At 46.2% G+C, this 14,540-nt stretch overlaps 1 protein-coding gene across 18 annotated transcripts in view; it reads left to right on the top strand.

Moving 5' to 3' along the window:
* Positions 1–14,540, top strand: part of LOC143144991 (disks large 1 tumor suppressor protein-like) — a 796,996-nt gene that overhangs the window by 565,077 nt on the left and 217,379 nt on the right. For all 18 annotated transcript variants that reach the window (XM_076307933.1, XM_076307928.1, XM_076307927.1 and 15 more), the window contains one exon: positions 10,233–10,268. In XM_076307933.1, coding sequence (XP_076164048.1) covers positions 10,233–10,268 — 36 coding nt within the window. The remainder of the gene's footprint in view (positions 1–10,232; positions 10,269–14,540) is intronic.

Genomic DNA, 14,540 nt, shown 5'->3' with positions numbered 1-14,540 from the left:
ACCTCGTAAAATTCCCCACCTTTCGATATTGTAATGTATTCCATCGTTCGAAGCGCACCGAGGAAAGATGTACGGTAATTGTAGCATTTATCTTCGCAATGGGTGTACGTTGCGCGAAATCGATGATAATTACAAGATTATCCAGGAGCCGTGGTCCGAAACGAACAGGTGAATTGTATTTTCGGTTTACCAGCTGCACCGCGCGCGTCCAAACAATGTCCATCGTTAGCCGTTTCCCTTTAATCGAAAAGCTCCCGGGAAAATCGCGCATCCGGCCGTTGAACGCCGCAAGGCAGTCCATTCGGAATTATTCCCCGTGTATCTCGATCCCGATGAATGGATCTGTTTTCGTTGTCGTTCTTTCTCCGCTCTTCCTCTCTGTGCCCGCGTGTTTTTTTCCCCCCATTGTTTACCGGGGTGCGCGCGCGCCCCCCGTTCTTTCCATTCGTTCTTCCTGCAACGACGGGTGCGCGTTCGTTGCGCCGAATAACGTCGTAAAACTCCGCGAGATAGAGCTCTCGAACAATGTTTCGTGGCGCTCGCAAATCGAAAATGAAAAAGGGGGCGAAAGGAGAAAAAAAAGAAGAAAAAAAAAAGAAAAATAGAAAAGTAAAAAGGAAGAGAAGAGAAAACCGGGCACGTAGCTACGAAGAAGGAATAAAAACCGCGCGCGTAAAAATGGAAGAGCGAAACGGTGGGGTGTACGGTGATAAAATTATATGGATACGAAGGTAACGAAGTGAAAGAAAAAAAGAAGCAGAGGAGGAAAAAAAAAATACACGTAACTTCGTTCGAGCCGTGCCCATCGCGCGTTTCTCTTTGGCTCGGAGGACCGAGAAAAGGATTCGAGTCTCGCGCGAATCTTCGATTTTTACGTCGATATTTCAGAACCGGGCCCGATAGGAGAGGGACGACGTTAATGAGAACGATAAAAAATTCACCCGGCCGAGAGATAAATAACTCTCTAAACGCGTTTGAACGAGGATGGTGCGTTCGACGTTTGGCGCGCGGTGGAGAATTTTGTTCGTTTCGCGCGGACCGATATACGATAACGGTACGAAAGGGACCGGCGTATTCGTCGCGACCAGCTCGAAAACGACGGTGGCCCGTTTTCGTCGAGTCAGCAACGGATTATTTCTCCCGGCCGAACGGAAATGGACATATAATTCATCGGCAGGAGCATAATTCCGACCCGACGTTCGGCCGTTCGCCCAATGGCTTTTTCATCGAAACGAATCCTCCCGTACCCCGAAAGACGAGTACGGAAAACTTTCGATTGTTTTTTCGGTTCAATCCTCCGTGAAGGTAAAATCTTCTCTACGGTACAACGAGCATTTGTATTTATTAAACTTACCATCGTGTACGTTACGAAGAAGAAAATTAATGTCACAGTATCGAGCGCGGAAAATAAAGTAGAATCAAGTTTGCATTCCGTGCAAAGTTACCCAACCCAGAAGACGCTGTAATAAAAATGTGATAAATTGAAAAAAAAGAAGTAACGAAGGAAAATGGAAGAAAAGGTACAAAATAAGGCTGAACGTACAAGATGACGTTGGGGAGAAAACAAATAACTAACGTAAAGTGAGCTAAATTTCAGGGACATGATAAACCGTAAGAGACAACGTTGTATAATTTTAAAATGTAATTAGATATATTGGGCTCGATACCGATCGTAATCGGTGACACCCTAATTGAAGTTTGTCGTAGAACGGGTCCTCGGTTCGCGTAAACAACGACGTGAAAAGGGACAGGTAGCCGAAGGTTTCGTCAGCTCGGCGACTTGTATAATTAAGAAGCAAAAGCGCAAGAAAAGAGATCGGGACGAGACGAGGTCGTTAATAATTCGGTGGTGGGACGCGTCGGGGCGTAGCGGTTTCGGAAGCTCGTGGAACAATCGAGTGTTTGCGCGGCAGCCAGCTCTATTAATTATTGCCGGCGGACGCGTGTTCGTAATTAAGAGGGTTCGGTATCGTCGTTCCGCACCGAGGATCGTTCCGCGAGATCCTCGACCGGGAGACCAGGGCGGAAACTTCGCGAAAGTCCTTGTAAAACTGGATTTACGAGATCTCGGGAATTCTCGTGTTAACGGTGGACGCATCGTGCCGCTCGTTTCTTGCCAGTTTCCCTTCGCGTTGAATCGCCCGTACCACCCCCACCCGACGAGCCCTATCGTCGTACGGGCGAGCAGAAATTCGTATTTTTTTCTGCCAAATTCCCCCAGAACGCGACAACCAGCTATCCGGGCCGTAGCAGCGGTTATAACGGTTCGTTGTCGCGGCTCTGTGGCAAGTTCGGTCGTTTTAATTGCTTTACGAGCGTCCTCTTCCTCGTCCAGCCGTGTAGTCGCACCGTTGGCTGGCGTTTAACCAAACTGAAATGTACGCGACTCGGGTTCCAGCCTCGTTCGGAGGTACACGCTGCGATTTTTGAATCGCGGATCGGCCGCGAATTGCGGGAATTTCAACGAGCGGCGCGAGACAATCGGAGTTGCCCCGTACCGAACGAGCTCTCCTGTCCCTTTGTCTCCATTGGCGATCGCGCGACTATAAATAAGGCCGTGGACCACGGTGCGCGGCCGACAAAAGAACCGTAACGTGTCTATAAACGGTCCCGATCGATTCCTCGAGCGGTACATTGTACCGATTCACGAGAAACCGTCCCGCGTTTCGCTCTCGAATCGTCCGCGATGCGCTTTTGTTCGCCAAGTTGCCGGCTTTCGAGGTCCGGTGGACACGTTCGAACGCCGCCGAGTCGCCGATACCGCGACGTAAATAATTATAGACGGGTATCGGTTAACGTGACAATAACTGGCGACGATAATTGCCGAAGGACTCCGTTCGAAACGCATCGCTCTCGACGTGTGCGCGCTCGAGTGGCCGTAACTTTGCGACAAAGCGTTCCCCCTGATCCACCTTTACAGACGGGACACTTTTAGAATCGGTACAGTGGGCGTGTGCACGCTTCGCGGCGCCGAGTCGCGCGCTTTCACCATTGGTCGTTCCGTTTACCCGCTGCTCGAGTTCGCCAATGATCGCCCCGTGTGCAGCGGTGTCGAACATTGGGGATTCCTTAAGCTAGGATTTCACCTAGCTGTCGCGACAGTGTGGCTATTTTTTCGCTATTTCTACGCAGTTGCGCGACACTCGTGTATGTAACGTTGAAGCTCTTTTATTAAAAATATTAAAGCTTTCTATGGCCCCTTACCGATTGTCGTTAGGCTTGCGCTACGGTGTACAATATCGGTACTGTCCGTCCGCGAGAAGAAGGGTAACGAGTGTCCTCGTCCTTGCTCTGACTCGTACTAACTCAACCAACGGTGGTGGGGAAGTAAGCAGCAATCGCGAGCCAGTAGACCGAAGAACGAACCTAGACTCTCGTTGGCCTTTTTCTCGCGAACGAACGGTACAATCGGAGAGTTTCAAGACTCCGTCGACGACCAACAAGTGGCGACTCTTTGGAAATACGCTTGTTAACGCGGTTACGAGTGTTTCGATTGTTTTCGAGTACTTCTAACATTGGAGGAAACCTCGCGGAAACACCCTGTACGTAATTCTCTTCGCGCGGAAATATTAGCCGGCCGTACACTCGGCGTGTTTTTCTCGAGGAAAACGAATTCCGTGTCGAGAGAAGCTAGCCGGTGCGGCACGGAAGGATTTTTATGGTAATTTTTTTACGAGTTCTCTCTTAGAGGACGACGAAGAAATCGCGTTCCTCTCGTGCGTGGGCCGGTTCGTAAATAATGGTGGAAATTATCGCCGGTATACGACCAGTTACCGTATCGATCGAAGGAAGCGAGCACGAACGCTCGGTGTGGCGCGAAAATTTTCGGCGACACGAGCGAATCTTTCCTTTTAATATCTCGGGAGTCGTAAGACGGCCGAGAATAGTCGAGCTTCCACGGGATTCCGTGTAAGACTGGCTTTACGAGATAAGGCAGAATTCCCGGATGCTAACAGATCCTTCTACACGAACTCCTTATTTGTTACGACCGGTGTAGGGCACATCCACGGGGATGAAACGGTCTCGGATCAAGTCGGCAACTTTGTCCCCGGGCTTCGTGGCTGGATGATATTTAATGCTGCGGCGAAATTTATACCGCGATGTAAGCTCGATGCGCCGCGAGACCCGAAGCGTCTTCGAAATTATAACGTCGCCGCATAAGTTGACGGGTTAGGAACCGGGATCGCAAATATTACCGGGAAACTGACGGAAAATGCATAACGCGCCATCGACGCGACGTAACGAGCGCTAAAATTATTAAATACGCGCTACCTGCACTTTACGAACAAAATGGAAAATAATTTTCTCATTCAAGGAGAACCTACGTTGAAAGATCGTACCGACTCTGAAAGACTGGTCGAGTGACGGTTCCGTCTCACTTTGCAAAGTCACACGCACACACTCTCTATTCTTTATCTTATACACACACGCGCGTGTCGTTATCTCTTAAGAGAAACAAAAGAGAAACTGACGACCGAAAAGACGACACGTGGACCAGCGGAGCGAGATACATCGTTCGGCCTTGTTTCCCTCGTTTTCGAAGATAAACGCGTAAAAAAAGGTCGAATTGGTTCACGCGTGTAAAAGGACGCGAACGCCGTAGGAATTTCCAAGTTTTCGGGGATTGTTACGCGGAACGATAGTCGCGCGCGGGTGACACGCAGCGTTTTCGCGTCGCGTAAATTAAATGTCGTAAGATCGTGCGAGAAGGTTCGCAGAGGTGATTCGTATGGTAAAAAAATTTGATACGTTGAAAGTTTCGAGCGTTTACGGGGGTTGGTTGTTGCGAATAGTAATAGAAACAACCCTCCGTTCGGTCGATTTAATACGCTAGCCCTTTGGTGGCTCGTACGTCGTCGATCTAATCCCCTTAGCCGTTAAATTGTGGTCTTAGAACTTAGCGGAGTGCCTCGTAAGTTCAACTACCTTGGGAAACGCATATCCTCTCCCATCCCTTAGTGAATTTCATCCCTTTCCCCGGCGTGCTTCGCTTATTCGGTCCTCCGGGCATAGTCATCGTTCCTTTTATCACCGATAAATCTCCTCGATTTTTCCCGAAAGGGAATGACCTTCCGCGTAATGTGATTTCTCCATTATAACATCCTGTAACTCGCGATATATCACCGGAGGAATTATCTCGTATTTTTCGAACTTCCTCGCACCGAGAAACCGAGCGCGGACAACGTTCGTTACGAATGGAGGGGATGGTGTACGTTTAATACTTGGTACACGTGCGAGACCGTGAGTTTCGAATTTAGAAAAAAAAAAAGAGAAAATAATAAAAAAGAAAAATCGAACGATGACGCGAGAGACGCGAAGGGTCGCGAATAAAATGTAAAAAGGCACGTCGTTAGGAGGTAAGTGCTTTTTTTTATAACTTTCAACGATGACGCTCCGTATCCGTTACCCCCCACTTGGAACCGTTATACGCGTCATAAAGAAGAAGAGAAGTCGTACCTTCGATAATGAAAAATGAAATCCACGTCCCGTCTAGTTCCTTTTTTTCCTCTCTCTCTCTCTCTCTCTCTCTTCTACCCAGCGCCCCGAGAAGTCGTCGAATCCTCGCAATTTTACCGCTTCGAATCGAAGAATTTTTCCGACACCTTTTCGTCGTCTGAGAAAGAAATAAAATCCGTGGAATCGGTCGTCGAGGTGGGGATGGGGGACGGGGTAAGGGAGCGTGATTCGATCGGGAGTAAATTCACCGGGGTGAACGATAAAATTCGGCGCCCACGGGCCACGCGGACACGAATAAAGCACAATGTAAATAAGATCCTTGCAATTAAAGTAAAGTACTACGCGGATAAAGTTGATCGCAAACGAGAAAAGTTTCCGAGTGTTGTTGGTTTAGGTATCATCCCCGTGGCCGTCGAAAGTTACGAATGTACCAATTTGCTCGGCCGGCAACTTTGCAATTAAGTTTATCAGGGTGAGGGAAGGGTCGCCTTTGTAAATCCGTCCGTTGAAAGTACAATGATTAAAAACATATTCGTGGAGACCCTTGGAGGTCGACGTTCGCTCCCTTATTTTCCAGGTTACTTTCGCGCTGGTGTTTATCGAACGAGTTAACCTCCATCCGGTAAAGATAATTTCGCGAATTTTCAACACGTAACCCGCATCGTTTTACGTTCGTTTCGCGTAAGTTTCCTACGAAGCGCGAGTATCGCGAGCGTAGCGGAAACGTAAACGTCACTTTGGCAAATCAGCGGAGAAACGGTTATGAAAATTTACGCGGACCATCCGGATGGAACGAAAACCCGATGTTTCGTTAAACGTTCCTGGCTGCAACTCCTGCGAGCAATAATACCTCGTTTCATTTTTCTCTCTCATTTTTTTTTCCTCATACCTCGGCTTCGTCTAACTGCACTTTGACTTTTTGCTCGACTTTTACGCGATGTTTAACCTCATTAAACGATGGAATCTCTCTTTGTCGGCTCCGAGATCGGCACGGTGATTTTTTCTCTCTCTTTTGTTCCCGCTTCGTTCGGTTTTCGCAATTCGAAATGATTTCCACCGCGCTCGGTCGAACCGGGCGAAGAAGAATAGAGAGTATCGTTGAAAAGTGGAATCGCGATCTCGATTGTTTCGCGAAATGAATTCAATTTCGCGTCTTTCCTTTCGTTTGGAAACCCGCCGGTTCCCGTACCGACGAAGGTGTAACGTGTACCGAGCACGGTGCACTCGAATCTCGTGTAACACGGCACTCCGAAAACACGGTGGCGATGTAACACGGCTCGATGAACTCGAACGACCACCGCGCGAATGTTTCCATCGTGGTGTCCGGGTTTCGTTACGACGCGAAACGAGTTAACGCTTTCGCCACCAAGGGCGATTATAGTTGCTCTCGACCGCTTACATACTTACGTACAAGCTACTATAGTTCTCTACGATCCTCGGTACGTTTACTCCGTATTTGCAATTTTTGTCCAAACAAGTTTACCAAGAAATTATACAATAAGTATCTTGCTTCGAAGAAAAGTTCTTTTGGTTAGAAATCATCGCGAAAAAAGTTCTTTAAGCGTAACACGCAAACCTAAACGCTAACGACCATTTACCGTGTATTATCTTAGAATGAAAATCGTCGTAGCGAAAGAGTTAACTATATTACAGAGTCGAGAGTGTTCGAAATGTTCCGTATCGTATAGAAATAAATAGAACAGGTTAACAAAGGTACGGACACGATCGTTCTTATCCACCAGGTTCGCCTATACTCCGAACACGATATCTGGGAAAGACACGGACGAGTTTATGCGACGTCTGTTTTTCCCCGGCGATGTGAAATTGATATCGGTATTATCCGACTGCGGCATCGAATTCGCTCCAGGCACAGCTTCCGTCTCGTAATGGGATTTTGATAGTAACTGGTCGAGAGGTATCGACCCTCATCATGGGAATAATTTCCTCGTCGTATCTGTATCGTGCTACACCCTCCACGTTAAGACGCGATACGTTATCCGAGACTCGCGCGTAATGCGCTCTACCGACTCTCTGTGTTTCCTTCGCGATGGAAATCGACGGGACGGGATAGGTAAATTCGCGCGAATCGTCGAAACGCAAAATTAAAGGAGTTTCTACGTACAATTTTTAGCATCTTTTTTTCAACAATATCGATAACACAGTCTTGTAGAAAAAAACACGGTTTTCGTTGAATAATCCAGATCGTAAGAAATCATAAATGCTTGAACATTTTTGCCTTTGGGAACTTCGATAAAGTAACCCACAAGATACGAAATATTGAATTACTCACGCACGAACCAAGTTTGAGAAAATTTTAATTGACACGTATAAAAACATACCAACCATGTGTGTCTTTGTTCCAAGTGCAACGGTGACAATCTCAACGATGAAATTTTTCGAACCGAATTGGGTTTGAAGCGAACGAAATTAATAACGCGAGAATAATGTGAAATTCTTACTTAAAATCGCATAATGTGAAATTTCTCCAGGCACGTGTTGTACCACGAGACGGTGAACGTTTCCGAGATAACTTTGAAGCGAAGAACAAGTACGGTTTTGAATGTCGTTCGATTTTTTCGGTGCCGGTAGATTTATCGAGTGGTGGGTGGACTTTCGGAAAGCGTCGATAAATAACGTTGCCCGATCCCTTTCGTCGGAACGTGGCGAATTTATTCGAAAATTGAAATCGAGGCGTTGGTCGTAAAAAATCCTTCGGCGCGCGGTTCGAATAAAGACGAACGATCGCGATCGAGATTACGTCCGCACCGGATGAAAAATTCGTAACGAACGAAGCGTCGCGGGTGGAACGAAGAAGGACGCTCTGCGTTCCCGCGGATATTGAATAGGCGTTGTGACGAATGTTACGTGGAATCGGCTCGCAGGACGGGGGTGCGAAGCGCAACGTGCTCCGTGACACCTATATTGCCGCCATAAATCTAACAAGGCGGTTGAACATTAACCCGGCGACCGCCGCCTATACTTCCGACATTGGTCTACCTCCGCGTCCGATAAAACGGTTGTCTATACAGTTCCCGATATTATTTACACCGATTTAATGAACCGTAACGGAGTTACGACCTTCCGGCGAAGTCGTGCGTTTATCTGAAAAAGAGGAGTGGCCCGCTATCGCGCGGATAATTCGAGTAACAGAGCGTTAAATCTGTTTACAGCCTCGCGGTGATCTTTCATACTGGTAATAAGTTTCTTTGGTGCGTTATTAACGTATTGTAGCGGAATGTTGGGCGTTCGGTTACGTTCTAGCCGTTTTTTCGACGACGGATATGTACACGGTGGTCCGTAAGTCGCGATAGAAACGAGATCGGGGAGATTTTATGGCCAAAATGATCGTAAATGAAATTACAGTTTGCAAAGAATACAAATCGTGTACGGATGTAACTTTCGAATTTAGGTACGGTAGCAGTTGGTACTGCTAACAGCAACAACGCGTGAGATGGTAGGGGAACTAGTAAATCGTGGAGCGAGGATGTAAACACTCGTCAGCCTTCTTCTCGTGTACGAACAGTACATACATCGTGGTACACTGCTCCAAATTCATTTCTACCTAGGGTAGGGGACCTAGTAGACCAGAGTGGGGGGTCTAAACACTCGTCAGTCTTTTTCTCGCGGACGAACAGTACACACGACGCGATACACTGCTCCAAATTCATTTCTACCTAGGATAGGGGACCTAGTAGACCAGAGTGGAGAGTGTAAACACTCGTCAGTCTTTTTCTCGCGGACGAACAGTACAGTATTTCGTTATCGTTCGCCCCGTGAACAATTATCGCGCTGTTAAATAAACCGTGTCTAACTGATCGGAACGTTTGAATTTATTTTGACAGCGCCGATTTATTTTCACGAGACAACAATTGCACGACCCTCGATCGAAATTTACTCGTTGACGACAACCGCGTTCCATTTTTCACGGTTTTTCGTAGGCACAATCACGCGGATGGTCATAGAGCAAATTTCGCGGTATAAATCTCGACGTTACAGAGACGGGGGATAGCAGAGTGGAAAATTGGACGACGATGTGGTCGGTTCACAGGTGGGTTCCGCTGTCAGTTCTTCGTCCTACTGCAAATAAAATATGTTTCGGGGCGTTTGGCGCGAGCGTGCGAAATTTTTGACGAAAAGTGCATCCGGTTGTGGACCGATTCGTCGATATTCATTTACCGATAATAAACGAGCACACATTACTCGATATACGATGAAATTCGACTCGGATAGATGGGAACGAATGAGCTGACCACGAATCGGAACGCAACGTATACTAAAAAGAGATATCGGTCTACCATTAGAAGATTGGAGATTTAGCTTACGAGCAGGTTGCTCGATAAGGTCGCTGGAATATTGAAATGTCTACTATACGTTCATTATTATTTCGACAAAAAAATCGTGGGTAATGTATCGAACTTGGATTCGTTGTAAATAATCTTTTGTTCTTTGTACTCCAAAGTACTGTTTAAGGGTCCACGATCACAATTGTTACTCGACGAGTATACAAAGTGTATACGTGGAAATGATTTTTCTCGAAAGTTCGTAAATCTCGTGGTAAACTTTCGACCGGTGTGGATGCGTTCCACGAGATCAAAAAGCATAAGTACAAATTGAAGTGTACCTAACCTCGGTATGAAAAACGAGAAATCCTGGTTCGTTTTTAAAGAAAAGGAGGCCGAGACTAATTTCTCGGATGAATTTTTCAATACTTACTTTCATATGGCTCCGCGTCGTATGTTCGTAGTTTATTCTCATATTGTATTCCTCTGTTGCAGAGTCACGACAGCTGGCAAGGACACGACGGCGACCAGGTGAGCATTCACAGCTTACGTTTGCCGACATTGCTTTGCTTTCGCTTTAAGCACGTCGCTTTGTTCTTTCCTCTTTTCTGACATTGTGCGCTTTAATTATATCGTTGTACGTACCTCTTGCTTCGGTTTTACGTCTGTCGTCTTCCCGTCACAATTTGAACAACGACTTATCATTTTCAACGCGTCGAGTGCCACTCGTGTTGAACGCTCGCCAAAGACGTTTCGCGATCAAATTGTACAACTATAAAGTCACCTACGTAGACAAACTCAATTTTTCTCACAACCAAATGTCGAATCAAAATTTTTCCAATGGTGAACGATACGATTTCGTAGCAGCTTCGAGGTGATTTGATTTTTTTATACAAGTTTTCAGAGTAATCTTCTACTTTTTTTTTACAGACAACTCCATGATTTGTATAGATATGTAATAAAAAAAAAATTTTAATTTTTGAAGTCGTTGGATTTGTATCGACACGTGATAGTTAACAACGGAAACAAAATTGCATGGTTGTGCGCAGAATAGTTAAAGGTGACTTTGAGAACTTACGTATGAAAAAATATACAAAAGTAATGAAATTATTCACGGGTAGCAACGTTTACTCGTGACAAGCGTTCCAAGAAAGTACAATACAAGTTCTAAGAGTTGGTCACCGGTACTCGACGTATTAGCAACTTTAAGTAGCGCATGTTAACTCTGTGTTTTATTTAACGGTGTTCGTGGGGTATTAAACGTGTCGCATGCGTTTGTATCGTTGTACTCGATGTACAGAGTATTCGATTTTTATCTATAATTGCAAATTACTCGTAAACTACTCGCTGTACGAAAAAAAATGCTTCGAATAAGAATCGAACGGTTTCGAGGGGGACGTAATCCGCTGTGATCGACGAGTTTTTCCAAGCGAAGTAAATAAATTCAACTGTTTCGATGCATTTATCCGATCTAAGTTTGGTAAACGTTAACGGTTCGATTTTAAAATAATTACAGCAGGTTGCGTCTCTGTTGCGACGCCTTGTCGGTGAAATTGATGAAAAAAGATGAAAAGAAACAACAACAGGGAAATATTGACCGCGATTTGATCGCCTTCTGTGGATTATTTGTCGTATTTTACGTAAAGAGATATCTCGTCAATATAAACCCGTCGAAAATATATATTTCCAACGAAAGGAATCGTTCTTCGATGGTATTGGCACGAGTTACGTGGAAACGATCAAACCCGTAGGAACCGTCCGCAATGGCGGAAACGAAAGACTACGACGCGGGGGAGGAAAAGCAATTTACGCGACAGTGATGCATACGATTCGAGTTCTTACCATCCGGTTAGGTGGTTACAACGCGCTCGCTGTATCTCCTCGTTGTTAAGGGCGTTGCGGTTTAATGACGCGATGGATGCAACTGACCGGTGCATCAAGGTTGCAACGTTCCTCGTTAAGTACTAGCGATTAGTCGGCGCTGTGCTAACGCCAGTGAAAATATTTACCAACTCGCGGAATGTCCCTTGTAACGCCCTTTACGCGTTAATAGTTGTTCCCCTGTGTCACTGAAATTCGCGGAGAAATTACGTTCGTATTTTTTTGAATTTTTTTTTCATTCAGTGTCGCGTCTATGCGACGAATTATCCAGCGTCGAATTCTCCACGACAGAGTGTTTCTAAAATTTGTTCCATCGTGTCCAAAAATCTCATCAGGATCTCCAAATTCTTCCGCAACCTTTTCTTTATACAGTAAACGATGTTTCACCGTTAGAAACGAGTCACCGAATCTCAAAGTGCAAGATCTAGAAAGGAGATACCAAACTCGGGACGTGTAATTCTCCGGTCGCGTCGGTCCGTGGAAAAAGTTCGCTCCAATTGTTGTAAATGCAACTGCGTTCGAGATCTTTTGGACTTCGAGCGAGAAGAATCGCAGTGTTGCGCAGGTTTTCGCTAAAATTGAAGCAGTGCCCGGTCTTCGTCGGTCCGGTACGGTCGCTCGGTCGGGACCGTGGCTCGATAAAGAACTGCTCCTATTTATCGGTTTAATTAATTTTTGTTCGGCCATCGTCGTTTGTTATATTCCAGGTCGTGGACCCCTCGCTTTCGCGAGAATTGTAGATTAATTGTAAAGTCGTTAAGCGCGCGATTGTTCCCGTGCATCGATTGTTCCGCAGCTAGGTAGACGCGGGTGCATAAAAGATTCCTCGAACAGGCAAAAATACAAGGACATTTCCGCGAGACGGAGCGTCGTCGCTTGGTAATTCAGGGCGTTGCTGGAACGCTTTTTACGAGGAACGAAAGACGGTGGAGGCACTTAACAATGAAGGCTGGTTGAATGAGATTTAGTGTACCGTCTAATCGGGTTTACTCTCGCCTTAGGGCTCTGCCCCGCGCTGATACGCCGATACAGGCTCGGGCTACGAGAGTGGAAGGAACTCGGTGGTGTGGGTAAAGAGCAAGAGGAAGGAAAACTGAAGAAAACTGCGAGAGACCAAGTGGTTAGGGAACGCGCGCCGTGAATTTAAAAAGATTCGTTAAACCTTGATACCGCCGTAGACTCCCTGCCCGTGGAACTCTTTGTTAAGAAGTTCGACTACACCCCCATTTTCGTAATGCCTCGTCGAGATTTATCTCGGTAAGAAGATTTACCCGACCGTGTCGGAACGAACTGGCGACTAATCGGTTTCGTCGTCTCGATACGCGACGATCGGATAACTTGATCGCGATCACGAGTTAACGTACGCGATCGTTACAATGTACGTTCGTATGTACGACTACTTTCGTTTCGTCGTATTCCCGTAGCTCGCGGATGTTCAAAAACGGTGTCCGACGCGTGGACGTGTACTCGCGACGATGACGCTCGACGAATTTCAATATTCGACATCTTCGTATTGTTCGAGGGCATCTCGAAGAATCGAGTTTCGGTCGATGGTTCTTGCCATAGACACTCGAACGAACTATACCGTTTCTCAACAGTGTCCTCCCTGGAGAGGATCCGTTTCATCTTCCATCTTCTTGTTTCGAATATCCACGATACGTCACCCACCTCGCCGCCCCATCCTTTCGAAGGTTTTTGTTCTCTTTGTAGCGATACGAGGCAGATCTCGCTTCCCCCGTTCTTTGTTCACGGTGAACAATTTTGCCCCGAGATTCTTTCTCCTCGCGAAAACTCTCTTAAACCGAACCCTTCGGTCGAGCGTTCTTTTTGCTATTTTTTCTTCTTCTTCCTCTTCTTCTTTCTCCTCCTTCTTTTTTTTACGCGCGAGTTTTACCGTCTCGTGTATTCGAACTCTATTAGAGCGAACACGCCTGTTACACAATTTACGGATATATTCTTCCACGGAGAACGGAAGGAATATTAAACCGTCGCCCGGAATGTTTTACAAAATGTGAATGCACGTCGACGAATTCGGAATACAGAGAAGAGACGAAATAAAAAAAAGAAAGCGCGCTGCCGACTGTTCGCGGACGATATACCTCGGCAATGTTTCGCGAATCGCTTTACTCTCTTGTCGCGATAAGACTGTACGACGCGGTACGTGAGGAAAATGTCTGATAATATTTTTTCCGAGACGATCAACCGGTGGTATAAAAAACGGTCGCGACCGAGGAACAAGATCGAATGGAAGTGGGATATCTACGATCGGTTACTCGAACTTTGACGGTTCCTTCCTTGAGAATTTTTCAAACTATTTTTATAAAAACTTATACGCAAGAAATAACGCAATTTTCGGTCATCGTTCGTAGCGACGATTGTCGAAAAACGTGTATCGGGTTTTACAGTGTAGCTTACTGCTCGAAATGATCACTGGATCGCTTATCGATAAGTTGGATATTTATCAAAGATACGATTCTATTAAATACACATTCACGATACTTTGTTTATTTATCTCGATGAAAAAAACCATCCCGTAGTTAAGCGGAGCAGACGTGTGGTATCTTTGGCGAAAAAAGCGAAATTGCGTGGTCGCGTTACGGTTACATTAGCTGGCTGGTTCGTCGCCTGGCGAATCTCTTTCGGGAAATCTTGTCCCGTGGATCTCTAATAATTTCCTTGTCCGACGGTAGAAGGAGTTCGTTGAAAGGTACGTGGTGGTAAAATACAGAGACCGAAGGAAATCTCGTCGCGATTTGCGGACGTGAGTTCCCGCGGGAATTGTCGAGCGCGTGTGCAGATCGGATTGCTGCGTCGGGCTTCGTCGAATCCGAATGAAATCGCCTTCGCGAAGATTTATGCACCGCACCGTGGAGGAATCCGAGCGCGTCGTTCGAGACGTCAAATATTTCCATAATAACGGAA

Source organism: Ptiloglossa arizonensis, chromosome 3, assembly GCF_051014685.1.
Source record: "Ptiloglossa arizonensis isolate GNS036 chromosome 3, iyPtiAriz1_principal, whole genome shotgun sequence".
Classification (NCBI taxonomy): Eukaryota; Metazoa; Arthropoda; class Insecta; order Hymenoptera; family Colletidae; genus Ptiloglossa; species Ptiloglossa arizonensis.
This window is presented reverse-complemented; position numbering and strand designations above follow the sequence as displayed.